Below are 26,078 nucleotides of genomic sequence, written 5' to 3'. Positions count from 1 at the left end.
TATATATATATATTTATTTATTTATTTATATGAATCTCTTGCAAATAATTAGCAACATTATTTATGATAATTTTTTCTTTTTTTTAACCTTTATTTTCAAATGCAAAACAAAATAGGATGGAAATAATTTCATATCTTAAAACCCAAGAGAGAGATATTATTGTAATCATTTTATTAAAGTTTCTTCGAAAAATTAAACGCAAAATAAAATTGCGTTATCATTTTAATTATTCTAATGCTTAATTTAAGAAAATTTCTAGATTTAGACAGAATGAGATTTGAAACTTGGAATTTAAAAGATGGACAATGTTTAAAAAAACTCTTGGGACATTGTTCTATTTTTTAAATTTCGAAGTTATAACTTTTTGAGACAATGTTTCATATTTCAAATTTCGGGATTTTTTTCAGAGCATTATCCTATTTTTTAAATTTTAGAACTTTTTTTCCGGATTTAGCATGTTTATTAAATCTTTAATATTAAATAAAATTTGATGATTTTTCGCGTTTGTGATGTACATTATATTCCACTATTAATTTTATTTAAGATATGATATACTTATTTATGTGTACTTAAATGGTTTACAATGAAACTGTTCTTATTTATTTATCGTTTAATTAGTAGCATATTTTATACAGGATCAAAATGTCACACAAGTGACTTTTTTAAATACGAATACTAAGATATGAGGTATTCACATAAATTCAATAATAGAGAAGATCGTGTTAAATGGATTCTATAATCGTATTAAATCACCTCGAATCCGAAAATTTCGTCTGGTTTCGCGTCTCGCGAGGGGCAACATTAAACATTTGTCGAACTATCCATTATGCAAGAGACCGTGACGACCGTGTGCACCATGTAGATTGCAAAGTTACAACGAATGGTCTAGTATCTCGGCCGTAGCGAGAAGTGACCCAGTAGAAATGGCTCGCGCGCGAGCCCATCGCCGTCGTGTTCCCTCTTTCTCGCTCTCTTTCCCCTTCTTCCCCTCCCCAGGGGAAAAGGAAAGGGAAACAAGTTTCCGAGGAAATTTCGCCCGTAATTCATAGACGTTAAGCTAATTAACTGGCGGGTACTTCTTGATCCGACAGTCAGGAGGATTTGCGGCACCCCGGAGAAAGAGACAGAGAAGCAACGGGAGAGAATGTGTGTGGGTGTATGTGAGAGAGAGAGAGAGAGAGAGAGAGGGAGAGAAAGAGAGAAATCTTCTCGACGAGAAATCAGTGAGTCAAGTCCCGCGATTCCCGTGCGTCGGATTTGGACGCGCGTAATTACCGCTAATTGCTCCGACGACGACGACGACGACGACGAGGACGACGTGACGTCATTGTTTTTTTCTCCCCACGTCTCTCTCTCGCTGGTGCGATTACCGTTACTTTGGAAAATCCACCGTGAAGAAAATTTGTTGCGCCGCGCTTATCCTCTTGAAGTCGCGGAATTAGTAAGACGCCGGTAATTCTATTAGCGGAATCGGTCTGCGTCTTGGGAGTAGTTGTCTTTCTCCCCTGGCTGAAAAGTCTCGCGATATAGATGATATTATATTTATTATTAAATTTTTACGCTATTGAGAACATTTTAAAAATACATTAACTTACTTAAATATGCATGTGCGATTTCTGTTGCAACTATCAACCATATCGTATCTTTGTATAATTATATAAAGTTGTTAATCGTTGTTAAACGATTGCAATTGCTGCAAGTTGCAGCCCACTATTGCCACTTATCTTGATGCGTTACGACTTGCACAGTTATTACGGCTATACATTCCGCCAGACGCAATATCTACTGCCATTCTACGTTCCAGCAATTCCAGGAAGTTTCAGTCTCGAACGAATTTTAGTTCGCGAAGAATTCCCTACCTAAAGCTGTCCGGGGAATGTTAAATAAATGAGTACAAGAAAAAATCGTGAGATATGTATTGGCATTCCCGTTTCGCGCACCTCCCTCCTCGCATCGCAAATTTCACGTTTTACGCGACAAACGACACGCAGCGTCTCTCAGGTGATACAAGACACAAGAGAGAAACATCCCTCGAACATCTCCTCCACAGTCTCAGTCCACCGATGTAACTACAACGTATCTCTTTATGTAAATCGGTCGAATTCACGTCGGGCAATAAAATGTAAAGCAGAAGGGGATCGAGTCGTGCGCGCGATTCCCTTGGTTCGTTTCCGGTGTCGTCGTCGTACCAAGCGCGCGCCACACCCTCCTGCTACCCCCCCGAAACCCTCCTGCACTGTCGCACGACGGTGCCGTTTCCACCCCGGCGCACCTGGTACAAACTGGCAAGATAATAGTTGAGGAGAGGAAGAGAAGAAGTTGCCCGTGTGCGACACACACGCGCCGTCCCGGTTTCTCGTCGCAGCGACCTCCACTCGGTGATTGTTCCTGTCGAGTATCGCAATGCGATTTTCCTGCCCCTATCCGTGCCGCGAACACACGACCTGGCGAATTTATTTGGCAAAGTTGCCGGCCATTTATATCCCTCATATTTCGCAAATATATCGATCACCGATAGACCGTTTTTGTAAATTTTGTTTTGTGAAACGGTATTATTGTGAAACGCGTGATTAGACTACGATATATTCGTCTTATGATCTTTTCTCTCATCTATTTTGGATTCTGAGATAAGGGATAAATTATAAAAATACACCTGCAAAGTTTCATAAGAATAATTTCTATCATACAGTTTATTATATTATCGACTGTTTATGGAATTGATTCTTATGCCTTATAAAATATTAAAAATAAATAAATAAATATGAAATATTAAAAATTATATATGTAAAAACTGTAGGAAAAAAATCATTTTGGAGTAAAAATTAAAAATAGCATATTTGAAAAAAAAGAAGCAATTTTGCAACATGAATTTTTTATACATTTATTGATGTAAATTTATTGTTCGAAAAAACGATTAAGGATGATCATATTATATATTTCTTTTTTAAAAATGCTTTTTTTCTTTTCATATTATTATGGAAATAACTATTTATATTTTATCGATAATTTTATTAGTTTTTCTTAGATTGTGTGACATACATATGTGAAACATACAAATGTGAGAAATTTACACCGTATATATTTTTATATATATTTTATATATATTTTATATATATTTATATATATTTCTCACATTTGTATTGTATATGTTTCTAATATTAATAAATTTCTCAATATGTAGTCCAGTCTTGGAAAGTGCGATAAGGTTGAGAGTCGGAAATAGACATCGTATACAGGCGACACCTTCTCATTTTTCTACCCGTGCTTTTGTTTCTCGATGAAAGAGCCTTCGCGCATGAATAGGCCGTATGTACGTACCTCGGCGCACCTAGCTCGGATGTTGCGGATCCAGTTTTCCCGTACGTGGGCACAGGTTTAGCATCCAAGCCAACGCATCGTTTCGTCGTGCATACGGGGGTGTGTTATGGGCGGCTATGAAATATATGAAAGCTAAAAAGCACACGGTCGGAGCTGCTTTTTCCTCTACCTCTAAGATATGCATGTGTGCCTGGACTTCCTTAATACAATAAAGTCGACCTTTGTTACTAAAGCGCAGCATCGTGGCAAAAATCGTGAAAATTTACTTCCTCGGTACGGGACAGGCGAGTTATAAAAAGTACGTATATCGCATGCTTATGATCATTATGAAAATAAACGTTATGCAAAAGTTGCAGTTTCGAGAAAAAACAGGAAAATTATTTTAACCTTCCCGTTTCGTAGCTCGATCGCTCTTCTTCTGAAGAAGTTATAACCGTTATAAAGAAGCTCGAAGAATTATTAAACAGATTCCATTTTGTGACTGCGTTAACACATATATTCCCCGTAATGATTAGAAAGAGTAAGGATCATAAAATTAATAAATAGTTTTAACCTCTCTTAGTTATTAGCCCGAATCAATATTTGTAATAAAAGAGATGTAGATATCTCATAGACTATTGACGAAGTTAATCTAAAAGCTAAAACGACTATAGAGTCGCCTTAAGAAAGAAAGTAGCAAAGTTCTACTTTTGCCAAAGGAATTTGGTACCGAGTTTTCTTAAAGGAAAATTTAATCTCTTGATAGCATGATCGTCTCTCCTTCCCCTCTATCAGCAACTTTTTTTATATTGAATGTTGAATATATATAGCCAGGTAATTTAGCATAAAAGAAATTTATCTCTAACGAAACTAAAAGGACAATTGTATTCTTTAATGCATTAATATTTAGCAAATAATTCCTCTTGGCATCCTCTTTATTTTCATCATTTAAATACGTGTGCACATTTTTAGATATTCTTTATTTCAGAAATTTATGATGATAGAAATAGATTAAATGTTTCTTGGTTTTTAATAGAAGAATACCTTGTATACAAGCTTAAGAGATTAGCGGCAAAAAGATTGGTGAGCGTAACGAAAGTTCGCCTTTTACAAGTTCCGAGCATTAAAAGCGGCACTTAAGCGACTTTTTCGCGACGCGATGAGGCGAAGATACGACATAACGAGCCTCCTTCAAGACAAAGCTGACGATTCAATGCGGCGGTCCGTGGCAAAGGCGTAAAGACGTTGGATTATGAAAATGATTGTCGCGGGAGCAGCATGGCGAGCGCGCCATAAAGAGCTACGACTAATTGTTACACTTTCCCTAATTCCTCGGGTAATGCGTCCCAACTTCTAGCCGCGTATCTTTATGGTAATCCAGCGTGTTAGCGTCTTTTTGCTTGGGTACGCTAAAGTCGTTTCCTCGGCGTCTTCGCGCTGCTAGGACGATGATAATAAACGCCACGAAAAGAATTACGATCGTTCTGGCAGGTCTCTAAATAAAAGCGTGAACAGCCGTTAGTTGGTAATGCATTAAGAGAACTTTATTCTTTAGAGAATAAAATTACACATACATATTTTCTTCTCGAATATGGATGACATTTATCGAAAATAAGACGATACAAAGAAAGAGAAAAATTAACAATATAGTGAATAAATTCAAAATGCATTATATATATATAATATAATTGTTTCTAATATATGTTGTTTGTAACTTTTTTGTATTAATTGTATTATGAAATACAAAAATCAAATACGCAAATTACGTGGCAGGAATAATTTTTTTTTCTTTTTTACATTGCCAATACATTTTTAATAAATCTTTTAATAGATTTTTTTTATAGATCTAAAATTTGTCTATCAGCCGTAAATAATTTGTTGATTAAGAATTCTATACAAAGAAAAAAATGTGCGAAATCTCGTATAAATCCCTTAGAAATATCTCCCTTTTTTTAAACGAAACACATAAAATGTTTTGCTTATATTTTTATTCTTAAAATAAAATAAACTCAATTCTTTCTGAAAAAGGGAAAACGTAAAATAGTAATGTAAAAGTAGAAACGTAAATAGGAATTCTACATCGATAAACAAAATATAAATAATAAGAGTTGTAAACATTGACAACACACACAAGAGTCAATCATCGAAGAACGAGCGCAGGGACAAGCCTATAAATTTCTAAATTTTTTGGTGAAAGAACGAGAAAAAGAAAGATTAGATCTAAAACATGTGAAATGTATTGTTAGAATACTGAGAGTCAATATTGAGAATCTTTATATATTTAGCAGCGTGCGTCATTATAGCGGCATTTAATGTGACTTCGCGTTTGGTTGGTTTCGCTTGACCTTCTGTGTAAATCCAACGTCATCGCGGAATTGGACTTTAATGAGATATCCGGAAACGTGGTACGTATTTGCGCATCGTCACTGTGAAAGTCGTATAAATTTTAACAACTGATTGTATTCGATGTGAGATTCATGTCACTATTTCACCGTATTTTATAACGATTACCAATTTCTCGCCGACCATTTTGATTGCCATTGCATATCAGTCACCTGTCATATGATGACTATCACTATTACCGTTACAGTGTGCTTAAAAAAGATTCATCATCTAATGGAGTAAGGATTTACAAGAAGCATATATGATAAGCGCATATAATTAAAGATTTAAGATAAATTTAAATTAGTCTAAAAAAATTAGATCTTAAATAAATTAGAAAAGTTTAAATTAAAAATGTATAAAACTCCAGTTTATGTTTGCGCTTGCATTTCACATATTAATAATATACAAATATAATTTTGTCGTCATATATATTTTCTATTTAATAACCTTGGCTCGCTCTTGATTAAATATGTTACGATGTGTTTAATTTACAAATATATATATAAAGTAGTCAGAAAATGTAATTATGTTGCATATTTAAATGGACGGGTGCATTTCGGTTAATAATTCGGTTATAAATAAAATAACTACATGCTCCGCGTATTTGTAAAAGCGCTAACGAGTTTCTCGGGCACTCGTTTCAATTTATCACATTCTAATATTGTATGCGTTTATATTGCCTCTTTCAAAAATATCTCCTTCATAATTTATTTATTTTTTTCGTTTAATGTAACGCGTCACTATCTGTAACATATATTGTTAACATCGCGCTGAAGAAGGATCAAAAGATGATCCGAAACGTACGTTTTTTGTTATTATAATGTGTTTTTTAATAAACTAATACTGAAAAAAGAAAGAAGTGTTGTTGCTTCTCTGCGCTCCAACTACTGCGCGTTGGCTCTTATGCCATTTTCTTTTTAATTTTTTGATTACTTGAGCCAAATCTCTAATTATTAAATTTATTTTTTTGCATCTTGTACAGAATATAGCAATGTGACCGAATTTATTTTTACATCATATGAATGCACTATCTGTCGCAACATCTGTACATCTTTATCAAGAAACCAATTTTTTTGTGCTGAAATACGTTATTTGATTTCTGAGCAACAATTTATTATATCTTTATTATTTATTTATTATTTATTTATTTTTTTTGCGATATACTATTTTTAGTAGTATATCTCGATGGTACGTCAATGATTGAAAGTGCTTTTATGAAAACGTCAATAATTTATTCGTATATGCATATTATGATATTTTAATATTTCACTCTTTAACTTTTCTCTTTTTCTGTAAATTTTTGCTTTTTCATAATTTATTTGCTGTAGTATTTTGTATCAATAAATAATACTCTAATTTAATATGACGAACGTAAAGCGTAAAACTCTTGCTAGAATTATTAAAACTTTTACAGATTCTCATTTATTATGTATATTCATGACATATTTTGTTATAAAAATAAAACGCAATATTTCTTCGAAGAAAAGACATCGTTTGATATCGGAAAAAAGATTTATTTCCATCATATCATGTTCCGATTTGCGATCAAGTGTCCTGATGACAAATGTCAATCTATGTTAAGCTATGTTTTTAATCCGTCTCGCGCCGCATGGTGTTTCTTTATAGAAATCCGTAACGCAAATGTCAATCTTAACAGATTATGATCTCGTTAAAGGCGAATTTGTTACGTAAATGTCACTCGCAGGAGCGAAAGAGCATGTATATATTTAGCTGAATCTGTGGGGGAAGCCATTCGATCTGTATGATGTTACATGGTTTCATCTTGAGCTTAAGCGATCTTTTAGAGGTTCGAAGGCTTCGGATATCATATCTCTCGAAGTTATAAGAGACATTCTGCATCATCAGATTTATCCTAGTCTGATCTATGCTAGGAAAAGAAAGCGTAATAAACATCACGATTAAAGCATATTTTAATTATTTGTAAGAATTGTTTTATTTTAAGAATTTTATTTTAAATATTGGAAATTTTTTTTTGCGTTGAATATATTTCTCCAGTATTGCTGGAATAAAGTAAATATATGTGCAATATTAATATAATGATTAAAATATTTTAATTTTATAATATCAACAATATTTCTTTATTATCGATAATTTATCGTCATCCTACTAACAATGTCTTTGTACAGGGTTTACCAAAAGTGTGGAAACCCCTTAATATTTCGAAAAATACGCATTTTAAAAAAAAATGTTTCATACAAAAGTTATAGGATTTTATGTGGCGCATTACACAGCAACATTATTATGACCTCGAATAGCGTTGTAAAGGTTATGTGAAGGTCAGCTTCAATTTTTTAAATGGAACCCTATATTTTTTATTACATTATCTTGCAGCTTATCTTGAGAGCTTTTCAAAACACTATAATAAAGTATTTCTTCATTGAGTACTTTTCGAGTTATGAGGCTTGAAATAATTTCTTAATTTTACATAAACCATAAAATATCTAGTAAAATATTCATTTTTCGATTATCTTACCTTAATACTTTTATGTACAAAATAATGAGAGGAATCAATTGGTGTAAAGAAAAAACATAGTTGTTTTGGAGGTGACCTTCACATAACCTTGACAACGCTATTCGAGGTCATAATAATGTTGCTGTGTAATGCGCCACATAAAACCCTATAACTTTTGTATGAAACATTTTTTTTTAAATGCGTATTTTTCGAAATATTAAGGGGTTTCCACACTTTTGGTAAACCCTGTATATCTTATTTTTATGCGAGAGACTGAAATATACTTACATAGTAAATATGCACGGATTTATAAACTGATCTGACATTTTTCATATAAAGTACGTGTTCGAAAGTGATATCGCATCTCAATAAAGAAATCAAGATATTTTTATTCTGTACATATATCCACATATGTACGTATATCCACATTTTTTGCTTTCACAAACGCGTACAATATCTATATTGATATATGGAAAGTTTGTATATATTTGATTAAAAATAATATATTTTTATATAAATCTCATTATATGATATTTTATATGTTCGAAATTTTAGTTGATTATATATATAAAATTTCTTCAACTCACATTTCGAACAAATAAAGATGAGATTTATAAAAAATTATTATTTAAACAAAAAAAAAAAATATATATATATATATATATATATATATACATATATATACAATTTACATATAGGTAATATAATACAATGTAATATGATGTTATAAAAAAGGATTTATTACCGAACCGATTTCGAACATTATGATTATATGAAAAATGTTCCATCCTTTATTTCATTAATATTGGAAAAATATTTTCTACATTTTTAATATCTAAATCAAATTATCGGAATAATTCTTGTAGATAAGTGAAATATAGTTCTTCATTTCCATTTCTTTGTTACGGCGATTTCCTTCCCACTATTCATATTATTATCAGATTATCGACTTTTTGTGTAATGACCCGAAGTGAGTCGTTATCATTATTATAGCACACGAGGAAGGTCGGCAATTAGTCTTTCCCGCATTCAAACTGCAAAAAGTTTTCTCATCCCGCCACTTTATAATTATGATTCATCTTACAGATTCTGGACGATACGGTTAGTTCATGACGCGACTCTGTTCAGCAAGGACGCATCTTTCGAAAGTACAGACGGACCAATATCCTTTGACACATTGCATTCTTACGTCGGTACCATTTTAGGTAAGTCCAATTATATTATTCTGTTTATATCAATTAAAGAAGATATAAATTCAAATTTGTTAAATTTATTAACAATTAAGTTTTAATTAATTCCATATAATTAGTAATTGTGTTATTAAATTAAATACTGTTTGAATTAAAAAATTAGTGAATAAATTATATTTCTCTTGATAAAAAGATCTTGAGAAAAAGATTTAATTTATGCAATTGAAAAGAGAACGTTAGTAAAATAATACGCTTTCTACAAGTATTATTGTTAGTATTATTTTTTACTCTAGTCATTTTTGGAATAAAATTATTTAACAATCGATTATTTTTCGATCGATATATTGATCAAATTTTGCATATTAATTTAATCTTAAAATATGTATTATAATAAAAGTAATATAATTACTTCACTATTAATATAAACAGCAGAAAAATATATATTACAAATATTGCGCACTATGTGTATGTATTTATTCCGTTTGTTTAGATTCGATTATCTTTCAAGTTTTTAAAATATAATTGCTCCATATAATACATTTTTTTCCAACTACTATTGAGAAGTCTATTTTCTCTATGTTTGTGTTATATTGAAGGTATAGAGATTATTCGAGCGTTAAGCGCAAAACGCGTGTATCAAAGGGACTAATTACGTTTGCGCGTAATTCCTTGCTCGAGCCGAGGATCTTGATTCGAGATTATCAAGATAATCTCAACAATCCGATAATCTCAAAGCTCTCTCATCGCGTCAGCGTCATACAACTGCATAGTGAGAGTGCCATGATAGTCATTGCAGCACAACCAGATCAATATTTATACACGTTCACTTCGCGTATCGGAATTACATTGCACAAACGAGGCGTATTATCGTCATTAACGGTGCGGAGCGATCGCTGGCGAAAGAGTGTCAGCACATTTTGAGATTAGGCGTGGCTGACAAGCATGTCCGCGACAAAGTAATTAGCCGGGCATTCTTCAACTTCAGCTTCATGATGAATAGCGTGTAGCTGCCCCGTTTGCTATTCCGAGGTCGGTTTTCGCGAGCATATGTGCGGCCGCATTTACCTGGTAAAATCACGCTTCAGCGTATCTGAGGGTGCTTTGTTAATCCTTTGAGGCATTCTATCCGCTTTCGGAAAGACTGCTTAATTATAATTGAATATCGGTTTTTCGAATCACGATAAAGTCGAAAATTACGTTAAGAAAATTTCTTCCAATCTTAATTCGATAACGCCGCAAATAAAGCGTAAAAAATTTTATTATTAGCACTTGTTTATTATAATTAAATACATTTTATTTTTTAAAATTCTTTTGTGATAAACGACAAAACTAAGGAGAATTTTTAATTTGCATAATCATAATAATTTACATTTATTTTAATATATTATATTAAATATTAATTATAAAATATTAATTTTAAATTGTATTTAATATATTGTAAACGTATTTTTATATATGATATATAAATTCATATACTTTAAATACTTTAATAATCTAACAGCATATTGAAATCCTATTTATAGGAACTCCAAAAATAAAGTAATTAGTCAACGAAAAACAAAGTTTTATTTTTATCAGTTTTTTATCGATTCCTCCGAGATCGAACATGTAGTTTAGCATTAGCAAACAACGACGAAAAAATTATCTCAAAACTTCAAATTTCACGCTCAGAATTGCTTTTACTAACATTGCATAGGTCTTTTGGGATATTTGCTACATAATAAGCCAATATTTCCAAAATTGCACGCGTGACAAGAAAATTATGCTCGACACATGAAGTTATTTTAACTCCCAAAGTGCATCAGAGGATTAACGCTTTGTTTAACGTCATTGCGAAACCGCAGATGGTTTTCTGGCTGAATACGATTTCAGTAATTTATTAAGCACGCCCTCGTTAGTTCGCGTCGCTAATGTGCCCACAAATAATTGAGTTTGTTCCGCGTTACGCGAGTCAGTCTCTTTATAGGAGAACAGAAATAATCTTTCTCGATTAGACCTTACAAAAACATTTCACTTGATTTATTAGTACCGTGCGTGGTTATCTATATAATTCGTTCATAATAAAGACCTCTTTGGACATGGTGTTACTGATGATTGCGATAAATTTGAAGTATATAATAGACTTTTGTGTTGATTGTGGCAAACGCTTTTGTTTACGTGTAATTCCTAATATATTCATAATAAATTAACATTAAATATTTTGATTATATCTTATTTATATTAAAAAAAAATAAGATTTGTTAAAGTATTGACATTAAATATATTGACACTAAATGAAAGAAGAGCTGTTTTTGTCATTTACATTTTTGAAATTTGTATTTTTTTTTTATTAAAATTTTTCAATTTTTAGTCAATTTAAATGTATATTAAATTATATATTTCACTTAATAAGCAACAAATGTATTTGAGATATATATTGTAGATTTTAATCTTCTTATTACAAAGACTTCGTAGAACTTTTTATAATGAGAAATATAATGAGGAAAATCTGTTGTATTCATTATATACAAACAATATAACATAATATATAGAAATATACAGTTTGTGAATATGTTAGTTTTATCTGGTGCGAGTTAGACAGTAATATTCTCCCGCAGTAGAAGGATTAAAGCTTAATAAATAATAATAAACTAATAATAGTGATAATAGATGAATCACAATAATCTATGCAAATACATATAAGCTATCTTATAAAGACTCTAAGGATCGGCTAGGTCAGTCAGCGACATTCTATACACTGAACTGGTATCAGATATTCTCCTCGTAACTTTTCGCGACTCTCATCGCGACCCGGAGCGAAATCGAGAAATAAATTTTGTGTTCGAACGAGCGTATCTCGAAGCGGGTCGCGTGCGCCTCGCTGCGACGCATTGGAATGCGCGACGTAATATCGACGGAAATGCAGGCCGAGCTATCGTCGATTTCAATTCGAAATTATCTGTAAATCGCGCGAAATACAACGCAAGAATAAAAGGGTCATTTCGTGTAAATTTTTCAAAAATTTGAAATTTTGCGTGCGAATTTGTGGCAAATTCTTACAACATTGCATACGCGTATTGCTGTGTTAATGACACAAATATAATTTTTTTTTGACTGGTCTCACTATGATACTATTCTCTACATAAGTAGCTTTTTTTAGAAGACAAACGTATCGTAATATGTGGACTATTGCTTTATTTCGAATCATAGTCAATTGACATTTTCGGATAGCACGCTTATCTTACGCTTGTCGCATTAAACTAGGAATCTCATTTTCGTCCTAGTCGTTTTTTGGAATCGTGCCAGATTCACATATTGGAAATACACCGCTGTATTGCCGAAGGGGTCACGAATAGGGGAAAGTAGTATAGACTATAGACTTTTAGTGGGAAATAAGCATACGTACGTCCATAGTTGTGACTATAACTGTTAGAACCTGTAGTTAATATTATGTACTTTTGAAAAATAGAAAAACTGGTCTTTTATGTACTTATACTTAATTTTAATCATTAATTTATTTCGGATAACAATCTTCTTTTTCGCATAGTGAAAACGACATAGCAAAAACATTTTCCGGCTTTTTGTTTAAATTTTTAATAATTATTAGTTTAAGAAAATAAATGTACGAGTAAAAATCTAATTATGATAAATAAGAAAAATTAGCGTTATTTTAAGCATTAGAGTGCTAGACGAAAATTGTCATAATCTCTGAATATTATTTTAGATATGTAATTATGTTTAGATCGGACTTTGTATGACTTTGTCAGTTTTGGTCTTCAAAAATTTTGATTAAAAAAAATTTTTAAAATTTTTTTTTATAATAATCGATGCGCATGATTGAACTGACAAAAACTTAGACACGGCACTGGACAGGTTCATCAATAATAGGTGGTGCATCATCCGATGCCCGCAAGCATTCCTGCAGGAATCGGACGAGCACATGCATCGGACAATACAAAAGAGAGAGAAAGAGGAGAAAATGTGGTATAATTTTGTCGTATACGGCGAACTAAACGTAACCGCAAGTTCGCGAACGGGTTAGAAACTTGATCGTGAATGCGGCCTCGTCGCTTCGCTGGATCGTGAATCGCGAACGACCCCGCCGTGCTGTTTCGACGACCGGGATTGCGGGAAGTTGAATCCCATCGTAATAGCGTCTTGCCGTAGTAATATCCGGACGTCGTAGTCTTCACTTCGACGACTTTAGGCCGCGGTTACGGCATCGTACGCGAGTTTCTCTAACGAATGTTCTTGCACGCTGACAAATTTCCGCCGGGAAATCGGCTGAACTCAGCAAAGGAGGAGAGAGCTCACGTCCCTTCATTAATTTATTGTAATTGTATCTGTAAGTTGAGAGATGGAATTATATTATCTCGTTTCGTATCCACCTACATTCACTTTAATGTATTTGATTAGTGGCAGAGAATATTAATTCAATTCGTTAACTTTAATTACTTTATTAATCATATTAATCTTATTCACTTCATCTACTAGCGACAGACGTCAAAAAAAATACGGTAAAACACGGACATTTAAAGTTATTATTTCAATAATTAGCTCTGCATTTTCTTCAAAATATTTTATTAATAGCCAAATTATTAGTTTATTGAATTATTATTATTTATTAAGTTTACCAATCTTATTAATTATATTATTATGAATATTGCTATATGTAAATTTAGAACAGTAATCCAAGGAGTCTTCTTATCTTTGCAATTTTTCTCGCAATAATTTAGGGATTATGATTATATTAGTATACCACGTATATATCTTTGAATTACGGTGCAGAGTGAACGAGCCGATAGGAATTTGCCGATCAGAACTAATTAAATGTGTCGAGATAAGTGGAACTAATTATATACGCTACGTGGAAACTCGAATCCTGCGTTATACAGAGCGTTCGAGAAAATCTTATCTTTTTCAATGAATACTATAATAGACCAAATATATATAATAAATGATGATTATTTCGAAAAATAAAGCATATATATAGTTCTTAAATATATAATAAAAAGTAAACAATATTGGTAATTAAACAATTTTTATGGATAAAAAGATTTGTAAATGCAAATATAACCGAATATTGTTTCCTTTAGAAAATAAGAGATTTTATATTAAATTAAAAAAACAAATGTAATTCAAATTAAATTAATGAGGATTTTTACAATTTAAAAATTGCTGCGCGAACAATGATTTCATTTAAAATTATATAACCTGTAACCCGAGGAAAGTGGTGGTTCGAAGATAGCCCATATAGTTATCTCGACTTACCTCAACGTATTTGATTAGTTCCGATGTCTGGTATGAATTCGTCCGGATGGAGTTTCCGTCGGAACGTGCATCCACTATAACCGTGGCCTTAAGGTGCGTTTGCACTGCACACGAGCACCAGCTGCTTCTCGTGCTCGTAATAGAAACGTTTAAACTACTGCAGATGAATTCCTTCTACGTCAGTGATCCAGGTCTTGGCAATATTCTCGAGCTCGTTCGTCTCTCATTCTGTATATATTGAAATATAAAATAAAACGATATAAAAATAAAGTAAAAATATAGAAAAAAGAGAAAGAGAGAAAAGAAAGATACATAAAGAACAAAATATATTATTTTTTTATCGGTAAAAAATAAATTAATAAATCTGTGCCAAAAAGTAAAATGTGTCTATCGCATAAAATACATAAATGAAATATAAACGAGTATTCACATTTTAAAATTGTGTACCAATAAAATGTAGTAGATATAGATTGAATTTTTATATTTCTTGTTTATATCCAATATTTCCATATACTATTGTCTGAGTAAAATGTCAAATCAATAGATGGTAATGTAGCTATAATAGTGATACACAATGACCGCATAGTATTTGAAATATTGAAATGTCCAAGCTTACCTGATAGAGCCATTTAATTCACATCGGAATTCGATGCATAGATTGTATATTGAACGCGGTTCCTTTAAATACACACAATTTCAGATCGACACATTCGCACTACTCGTTGCATTTTGCTTCTATCCTTTCTCGCTGGTTTGCTAGGACGAGCGCGAATGAATCGAATTCATTTTATTTATCGAATTCAGTTAATTTTTTTTCTCTCATCGTCACAACATATCAAAATTCGACCATTCGTATCCGTATAGTATAACTACACTTTTGTAACAAATTCTTTTGTTCATTCATACCTTTGAATGACGCGAACTTACCTTTATAGCGAATCTGTTCGTTTACCAGTATTCGTTCATGTTTACATAATACAAATGCATCTTCATCGCGAGTACATTCATTTAATCACGTTTTTATTTAATATAATCTTTATTACGAATCCATTGATGCATTCATACTCGTATATTGAAAACGCGCTTTAACTATATCCGGACTTATGCATTCACTCATGCTTGCTCATCAAAATTATTCGCTCGTTCATGTTATATAAATGTAACTTTATATAGTAAGAAAAAATTGTATGAATTTATAAAGCTGATATTTTTGCTATTGCAAACAATCGCGAAGTTAATAGAATCGATACAATGCTGAATTTTGTTAATGCAAAAATAATTTGTTGCAAAATACGTTATTCATTTATGTTTAATCTGATATTTGATATCTGATATTCGTACGAGGATGAACAGTGGTTTTACTCATTTGATCAATTTTTTTCTCGATACGGAGAAAAGTCGATTTATCTATCGCGCATGTCTATCTAAATATACCTCTAGATATAACCAGAAGCGCCGACTCTGGTGTGGACAAGAGACGAGACGAGACTTTATTAATCCTTCACGATCGAATGTCGAGAATTACACTTGACATCGGACTTTGATGCACTGGATCCGGCTATAAGCAATTCGATGCTATTCGCCACCGCCGTTAAAGAGAAGCGGGCAAGTAATTTATTCGCATTTATGCATAAAACGGTAAGGACGAGATAACTCGCTTACCGGGATACGCGCGAGCGCAAAATGGTGAAATCGTTAATTATCTTCTTGTACATTCTTCTCGTTCGCGACAGCTTTAATTGGGATAACGCTATTTCTCGTATAACCGATTACATTATTGCGAAATTCAAATTATTTTTATCGTGACAATTTTCTCTATCTTCAATATGTTTTAAATTATATTTTATTTTGCAAACTTCTCTCACAATTTTGGATTTTTTTTAAATTATGACAAAACGTTCTGTACTATTTCATGTTCCTCCGCGAGATATTATTGAAGAAGGAGGATAAAAATTACGATTGCCTCATAGAAATAAATTAACATGTAAAAAAATTTATTTTACCATTAAGATATAATATTTCTTTACTATCGAAAATCTTGTTCAATTATATTGTATTATTACAGATACTATTTCGGAATAATGTTATATTCTTTTACTGACTTACATCACATATTTTAATCTGTTAATATAATTAATATATCTTTGCATTAATCAACTTGATTTTTGTCTGTGAAATATTGTCTGCGTAAAAGAAGTCGAGTGACAAGATATATTCAGAAGCATATTATTATGCGTGTACCGATATCATCATGTCATCATATATCAGAGAGTTGTCACTCTTCTCGTGAAAAATCGATAAAATCGAGGGAATTTATTTCCCTTGAAAATCAGGATGAGTATATGACATTTCGACAAATAATTGACACTTTGTTATCTCTTTTTATATTTTAAATTAACATCGCTTTTAAAATGAAATTTATTTTTTTTGTAAAACTCGATTCCTTTATTAAAGTCAATTAAACTGTTTCGTTATTAGAAATAACGAATGTCAAGAAAATTTGGCAAGATAAGAAATTAAATCAATTAAATCAACCGCTCTTTGCGTGAAAGATTTAGAGAATTTTGTACGATAAAACCTCTATGAAACCTCTATGAAATTTAAAAAAAAACCTAAATATGAATTACATAATATCATTATAGTATCAGTATCAGGCTATATTATGGTAATCGTTACGTTAAATAGCAATATAACATTTCGACATAGGCGATTTTATCGCGGTTATATCCATAGTGACCGTCATTTAATTAATCAAGCAACCGCGCGACATTCGAAATTAGTAATTACACGTAGAGCGATGCGGGACAATTAAATTAGCTTGACTTTTTGGCGTATTCGCGCCCGCGCGCATTGTAAACGGCCAACAAACCGCTGCAATCTGCTGGCTGGTTGGCTGCGGACTCGGGCCTGATAACCGACGCAGTGGTCCAGGATAACGCGTATCAACGATAATCCGATTAGTGATTAAACTTGCCTAATTGACGGTATACGTGCGTATAATTGCATATCCGGGGACACTCAATTTCCGATTCACGATAATGGAGAATACTCGGTACCATTAGCAAATAACTTGAAAAGTTCGCAAATAAACCAACTTACATCGGAGATATTATATTAATAAAGTTACCATGTTATATTTTCGAACTGTATCAATATTGTTATTTATCGTGTTATGTTTGAATCGTATCGATATTACAATCCCTGTTATTGAGATAAATGTAAATTGCTGAAAGAATATATTAAAATGTCATTGCTACCAATTGAATTATCGTAAAACAGAAATTGATATTAGATTAATTAAAAATCTATAGATGGATGAAATTGCGATGAATTAGAGATAATTTGTTTACATATTTTGTTTATTTCTTTAAGCAAAAATAGAAAAAAGGATAATGAATTTTTAAGTATTTGTGTTTATTCACGCAAAAAAATCAAGGATTGGTGTGAGCTTTGTATCGCGAGTTTTATAATACTTAAAATTCAATTACGGGCAAAGTGTATTCGTTTAAATCTCCGCCAAACAAATCTTACTCTCGACCACAAATCCCTTGAATGTTAATGTCTTTTACGACAAGTCTTGAGTTAAATATAGAAGTTTCCTGAGTTAAAAATAAAAGTTTCTTACTAAATTTTTTCTTTATCTTTTCAGTACGAAGTATCTGTAGTATGCTGTAGTATTTTCATGCAAGCGAGGAATGTCAGAAGAAAAAAATTTCAGAAAGATATGCTGTCAATTATAGTGAAGAAATTTATAAATATTTCATTGTATTTTTTCTGTCCTATAATAGAAATGTTAAATATTCATAGATTATTCATTGTATATTATTTTCTTGAGTATCATATGTACAGTACGTTTTAATATTTCAACAGAATTGCGATTGATTATTTAGCAATTAAATTTATAGAATTATGAATTAAATTTATAGATTAAAAGTTTATTTAAGATAATATTAGGACTGAGATTTAGAGAACATTATATCTTTTATAATATTTATTATACATATATATTGCAAATTTTCTCGTAGTTATTTATTAAACGGCGGAGATATATAATAGACTACCAAGATATATAATATCAGATCTAATATTTTATATATTTTTAAAGTACTGAATTTTCAATATTTTTCATTTTGTATAAATTTATCACAAGTAGCTCTGATTCAATTTTTTCTGGATCTCTTTTTATATGTCTTTTTCTTCTTTTGGAACTATTGCATTTCGCGCTTAATTCAAAATTTATAAATAATTATAAACAATTTAATTACAATCTTAAATTTAAAACGTTTTAAATCTTAAATACCTTGTCGATATTTTTTTCCAACTAATTAAATATTCGTTAAAATTTCATAGTACTTTTTTCAATTTCGTAAAATATTAACGTAACAAAGTTACATCGACAGAATGGACTCAGAACATTAGTATGGAATATATGTATAACACGTTTTGATAGGCGATTTTTTGATTCGTTATTGAGATATGTTGGATATATTGTCATCTCGATATGTATGGACGGATGGACGGATCCGTCTTTTCTTCAAAATAGACTACGACGCTATATTCGCGGGATATTCGCGCTACAAGAACGACGATGATGTCTGAGAATCGATCAGGGGTTTACGAGAAGCACAAAAATTGCCGAGCCATTTGTCATAGTCGGGGGAGAATCCTCTGCATCGTCTCCCAATAGACGAAATTTCAAAGTACGCGAGTAATGTCGGTTCTTTCGTGCTCCTTCGGGGGTAGCGTTGGAAAGTAGGCCAATCCCGTCTTCTCTCAGCTCTGTGTTCTCCAGTAATAGCTATAACGATATTTTGGCGTATTTTGTCTCTTGGCTCGTAGAATGCAGGCATTCGAACTGCGACAACGCGAGCGGCGAAATGCACCATGCAATCTCCTGGCACAAAATGCACTTACCGCGATGACCATTGTTTCCACGGGTTTGCGGCGAGTTAAACTCTTTAACGGACGATATATATTTGTCGAAACGTTTGTCTACTGCTTTGTTCCTTTGATGAAGAAAAGCCTCTTTCATGATGAGACAATTCTAATTTCTCTTGACAGTGAATTTGCAAACACAATTTGCTATCTGCACGATTTGTTGTTCTATATATCTGTTGTTTATGAATGTACACTCAATATAGATTGTGATTGGTTAATTAGAAGAGAAGACAAGAGTAACAGAGTATTATTAATTTTGTCCTGTAAAATTAATCGTTTTATAATCGGAGTTTGATGTAAATTATATATTTATGAAAGAGGGATTTTATATGTCGGTGTTTTTATATTTTTTAAAATGATGGATATATTATTATCTTAGCTTTTAAAAAGTATATGAATTATAATAATTCACATAAATGCAATTATATGAAAATTTTATGATATATTTAAAATTTATAAAATCTGTTTTAAGAGAGATCACATTTTGGATTTTCTTAAATCTTCATTTTATAGTCTATAAATCTTTCTGGCATTATATATAATCTTATTCCGGAATAAAGATTACATATTCAGAAATAAAAATTCATTGTCATATTTGATACAAATTCGATGAAAAGTTTTATTGGTGGTGGAAATTTATCGAACAAATATTTTTTGTTGATAACAATTTTAATATATAATAAAATTTTTCGCAATTTCACATTTATATTCTATATTTACAAAATGATATATATGAATTAATAAATCTAAATTTGAACAAGAAAAGATCTATTATAATATATAATATGTTACCATAAATTGAAATCATATTTAACTTTACACATGGATTGCAAAGTATCGTCTACTATTACTATGTTCTATGTAATATTGTAATATCTTGATAACTAATCGGTAAAGTATTAGCCAAAACAAAAATTACTCGATTAAAATTAAAGACAAAGTTCAGATTTTTACATAAATTCTCTAAGTTTTAATTTGCTTAAATCATGCAATTCTTATATGTCTATGCGTTACATGCTATTAATGTTTCCATTATGAAAAACTTTTTGTTTTTTTATACTGTAATATGCTTTTTAATTCGATTTGATTCTGAATCTCTAAACATATACCAAAAATTAAGACAAAATATATATTTTTTATTGGGTTTTTAATTGAATAATTATCAAAATCATACAATCTTTCTTTTTTCTCTTTCTCTCTTCTAAAAGAATTTATGTACGTTAATTCTACTTTTTTTCATTTATTCATTTTTTTTTATTATTTTCTATTCTACTTTTTTTATTTATTTTTCAATCATGTATCTTTTTGGATTATTGTGTATTTGCAATATTCTTATTGTGACACAGACATACTTTTTAATATTTTTTTTTGTAAATTACAGCACGCGAATAAATCATAACGCGTGCTTGATTAAGTGATATGATTTACTAAGAATTCTGATGCGGCAACTAGAACGCGAAAGGGTAGTAAGTTAGTCACGATCGTAAGATGAAAATCCTTCTGGCCAGTCGCCAGTTTGTCTCGACATATTCATAAGCGGAATATCTCGCTTCGGGGCTTTTCACTTGAGGGATACAAATTACGAAGACAAAAAGATAAGGGACAAGGAATGCGGATTTAAAGTTATGGCTACTTTGGCTAATTAAGCCAAGATTTTCGGATTATATCACTTATCGAGCATACTCAAGTTTTAATAAAGAAAATGTAATTTTCGAAATGTATTCTTTGCAAATCATCGTATGCTAAATTTACGCATCTACATAAGCTTTCGTCTTCATGTGATTTTTGACAGACGCGGTTCGTTTTTATCCATCAAATCTTTATTCTTTTGCCTTTGTTTCCGTTTTGAAAATAAACTTTCTTCCCGTGAAGCTTTTGACTAATAGATAATGCTAATCTATCAGCCGAAAATGTAGCAATGTTATATTTATTTTGAGAAATAAAAATTGTTTTTGAAAAAAATAAAGAAATCTTATTATAGTAGTAAGAGTGATTTTTTATTTTTATTTTTTTAAACAATTCTCACTTTTAACTAAATTTATAGAATATTTACAATCATAGTAGCTTTGTAATTATTATATATTTATAAATATTTGTAATTTATATATATTTATAAATATTTTTATATTTACAGATCAATGCGAATATAATAAGTCTACGTCAGATTATTTAACGCTCGTAATCAGAATATAAATTTTTGAATATTGAATGAACCAAGTACTTGAAAACGCGTGTACATCGATTTAGGATGATTAGACTTTTCTTTCTGCAGTGTAATTCGAGCCGATTTAATGACATGTATTCCAATAGTCAATTAACAAACTAGCCGGCGTATGTTCATCGATATCGATGACCTGTGCGCGTTGGACCCGTAATTTGCTGCGATGATCAAGAGCAGAATATTTATTACTTTCGGCGCTCCGAGTGTCGAGAACGGAGAAAAACAATAGCCAGTTTCGTCGCGTGAGATTGCATCGCTCTCCTTGCTTGCAAGCCGATTAATCAAAGCAAGCAGGAGTTTCGAAAGAATGAACGTCGGCTTTAATCAAGAGACAAGTAAAATTTGTACAATATAGTTTATCAAGACTGAAGTTTATTTTTATAAATATATGAAAATAAATTTTATGTCTATTTATATAAAAATACAAACATAATAATAATCAGTGTAAAATATATTTTTTTTTATATCTAATTATTTTTTTATATCTATTGTTATATAATATGTACAATATTTTTTATACTACCGTGTCAATATTGTTAGACTGAAATTATCAGTTTTTATTCTTGTTTTATTACGAATCAATTGTATTTACCCGCTGCGGCAATAATAAGTAGCCTTAATTTTGTATTAATCTACTCGTACAAAAAGTATATTAACCGATATGTGCAAGTATTGTTGTTTTTTTTTTCCATAATGCTGATTATTTCAACGCTTGCATATATATTATTTTATATCGATAAAAACCTGTTGAGCGGTGCATTTGACAGTTCAAATATTAAGTGTATGTATAATAATGTATGATAAATGACATACTATATATATATATATATCGCGATGGCTTATTATAATAAAAAGCAGTTCCATAATTATCAGCCAAGCAATAATTTTATTAAACGATACTTTTATTATCGAGATATATTTTTCTGCTGTAAATGCCATTAACCGGCAATAAATATCAGTTTAAAATTGATAAAATTAGTGACTAATTAATAAAATTAAAATACTATCTATTTTATCTATATGAACTTTTCTGAAATAATCTTTTTAATCTATAATTAGAAATATAAAATAATTATACAAATGAAAATGTTATTATAATTACATTAAATATTTTAAAAAATTTGTAATATTTTATATGTATACACATGTGGTCGTAGAAATGAAAATAGGTTATCGATACCTCTCTATTTTTAATCTGTTTGCCAATTCAGCAATGTTTGCGTGAGTAATTGTGAATCGAAAATTTTTCAAGATATAATGAAATCAGCTAATAAATTGAATGATTACCTTATTTTACAATCCTATTTGTTAGAAAAATCGATAATTGAGGCAGATTTGCAAATCAACAAGAGTGCCAAGTACTTGGGATATAAGCATATACAGGGTGTATCTGAAATGATGCACTAAACTTTAGGAGCGTATTCTAGAGCGTATTCTTCAAAATAAGACTTTTTTTTCCTATGAATATGGGTCCGCAAATGAACCCTCCTCCGAGCTAGAGACTCCTAAAGTTTGGGGAAAAAAAATTGAAAATTGGCTGTATTTCAGAAAAATTATTATTTAACCTTGGTTTTGACGTTACCTATCACCCTCTCTTGAGAGATAAATAAATTTACGTTGCGGGTGTTTGGTCAATTTCACACATTTTCGAATTTTAGCTCGGAGGGGGGTTCATTTGCGGACCCATGTTCATAAGAAAAAAAAGTTTTATTTTGACCTCTAGAATACGCTCCTAAAGTTTAGTGCATCATTTCAGATACACCCTGTATATACAGTAGGATGTATTAGGATATAGATACACGTATTTTATAGGAACACGTGATTTGTGCCGCTTATACTGCGAGAGAAAAACGTGGACAATTATTGCGTGCGATTAACTCACAGTAAGTCAATTGAAGATTAACCAACGCCGATTAGCCTAAGTATCGCAATTTCTCCGGCAAAATAGATACTATATTATAGTTCGCCTTTGGTTACGTTAATCCTGTAAGAACAACACAAAGAAATATCTTCGATATGTATACGAGTGGTATCGTAGATGGCAATTAATTTTACTCATTGGAAAGATCTCATTACTTTCTTAGTAAAACTTAATTACATACTCTCTCTCTCTCTCTTTCTCTCTCTTTTATACAGGATTAATAATTAACTCTCAGAAACATAAAAATAGATCAAACGAGTACGCTAATAGAGCGACTACATCTGCAGGATTTTATGCGAAGCATAAATCGGCTGGCAAGAGTAAGACGAGAAAATTACGATATGCTTTTCAATCTCAAAGAGATTGCTGCATGGAGAATTGGGGACGGTTTAATGAAGAGTTATCTACGACAGTAGATTGTAATATCTTGAGAAAGATTGGATATATAGTGGATATAATTTTTAATATTATGATGATGATTTAATGCGCGTTATAGATCATTGTTTGATTTTTTGAATTTTTTAACTACAATATTTTTTAACTACAATATTTTTAACTACAATAAGATTTTTTATATAAATAGAAAAAAGAAAATTACACTTTCAAAGTTCAATTTAAATTATTGTACAACAAATTTAACAGACTTGAGATTTAAACGTAAATTATGTTAATATCCTTTTTAATAGAATTTTTATAAAAAGCATAAATCGAAATTATTTCGAAATTTGGTGTTTATATGAATGAAAAATTATGTAAAGTGTAATTTTCATTGAGATTTTCTGAAATTAGACTTGTGCATTCAAAATAAATGGCTTACGTAGCCTTTTTATCTCAGTTCTGTCAAACATTACAAGTAGATAGCCCTCGACATTGTAATCGGACTGCGAAACAATTTGATATTCAAGTACTATTCGCTGCATATCGTTCTGCGAATGCGAACATATGTGCGAAGAGTCACCGATAAAAGACCACTTTACCCAGCCACGATTTTCATTGTGTATTTCGACACAGCGGCAGTCGGGCGAGTTTTTCACACAGTGTCTACGTTTTGTACGATCGGCCGAAACTGGCCATCCATATGTACCGCTTTTACGGAGAATTGGAGTTAAACAGAGCGCCAAATAATAGAATATAAAGCGGGAAGGAAACAAGGATAAAAAGTTTGCTGTTACGCATTCGTGTAGAAATGATTTTACCGTGCCGCTGGTAACTTTACATCATAATATGTAAAAATGTCTAGCACTAGAGAGAATTTTGGAATTAATCTCTCTACATACGAAGGCACTTAATCGTTTCTTTCTTTTACAAAATACCTGCCAATATGAGAGAGAATTCTCAGTGATAGATTATGTTAATTGATTATCGGAAATTTTATTACACATTCCGAATTATAATATTTTTTCCAGGGGGAAGGAAGAGAGAGACATTCTCGATTCTCCCCCTGAAAACTAGGCTGGACGCTAAGTCACGTCGATTTGAATCAATGCGATTGTCGCTGCGCTATCATAATCCGATTGTTGATCGATAAAGCGTAACTCGGTCGCGCTTTCTCGTGCGTGTAGCATTGTGCCATCGCGAATCGACGGACACGTCGAACGCGCCATGACCGAATCGATCCGCGTTAGCCGTTCAGCGTTCTAAATTGGATTTTTCCACTAACGAGTCCGAGAGAGCTTTTCCTCCGTGAAAGCTCCTCGCAAACCTCCTCGACACTGCTCTCTTCCCCGGCCGCCGAGCCCCTCTTCATCCCTCGCCGTTTGAGAGCGCGTCTTTTCGCCTCATCCCTTTTATCGTCGCACTTTTCCGGATCGCACATCCCCATACCGCGCCTCCTTTCTCCCTCACCCCTTTCTTCTCTCTCTTTCTTTCGGATTCTACAACTCTCTCTTTCTCGACTTTTCTTTATTTAAAAATTTCTTTTTTTTTTTTAGTTTCTCTTCGTTCTTCGTCTGTCCGATTAGGTCGCTCCGTTTCCATAGATCCGCTCTGCCACTTCTCGGGATTACACCGAGCCAAACGGTTCGCTTGCTACGCGGATCCTCCTGCGAGAATTAAGCATCTCTAGATGCGAGAAAGATGCGCGTTTGTGTGTGTGCACCTTTCTGACGCTGCTTTGTTCTCTCCTCGTCGCTGACGGCGGACAATCTCGCTACATCTTGCCGTACAAAATATTAATGATGCTGCATTTTAATGTCTCGTTTTTTTTTCATGCGACATTTTTGACCCATTAGTATTATTTTTATTTTAAACGTGGTTCTTTGTGGAATTTAAGTCATTTAATAATTATTTTATTCTCATTCAGCAAAGAAATTGAACGATATTTTTTACATCGGTAATTTTTTATCCCTCACATTATATACGCTCGTTAATATTTCACGATGGTTGTCAGATATGAAGTGATA

The 26,078-nt window shown here is 31.8% G+C and overlaps 1 protein-coding gene and 1 long non-coding RNA gene across 4 annotated transcripts in view; both read left to right on the top strand.

Annotated features, from left to right (window-relative positions):
- LOC145967981 (disintegrin and metalloproteinase domain-containing protein 10) overlaps window positions 1-26,078 on the top strand; it is a 68,231-nt gene that overhangs the window by 20,475 nt on the left and 21,678 nt on the right. For all 3 annotated transcript variants that reach the window (XR_014437630.1, XM_083093146.1, XM_083093133.1), the window contains exon 4: window positions 9,243-9,361. Coding sequence is in view for 2 of the 3 variants with exons in the window: in XM_083093146.1 (XP_082949272.1) it covers window positions 9,243-9,361 (119 nt within the window). In the remaining variant the exon portion in view is untranslated. The remainder of the gene's footprint in view (window positions 1-9,242; window positions 9,362-26,078) is intronic.
- LOC145968113 (uncharacterized) lies at window positions 3,260-4,960 on the top strand. Its single transcript, XR_014437671.1, has 3 exons — window positions 3,260-3,617; window positions 3,722-3,839; window positions 4,335-4,960. It is a non-coding gene; the product is annotated as an uncharacterized LOC145968113 (long non-coding RNA).

Source organism: Camponotus vicinus, unplaced genomic scaffold (genome assembly GCF_025532165.1).
Source record: "Camponotus vicinus isolate PSW18456_S1 unplaced genomic scaffold, iyCamVici1.0 SCAF_1, whole genome shotgun sequence".
Taxonomy (NCBI): domain Eukaryota; kingdom Metazoa; phylum Arthropoda; class Insecta; order Hymenoptera; family Formicidae; genus Camponotus; species Camponotus vicinus.
This window is presented reverse-complemented; position numbering and strand designations above follow the sequence as displayed.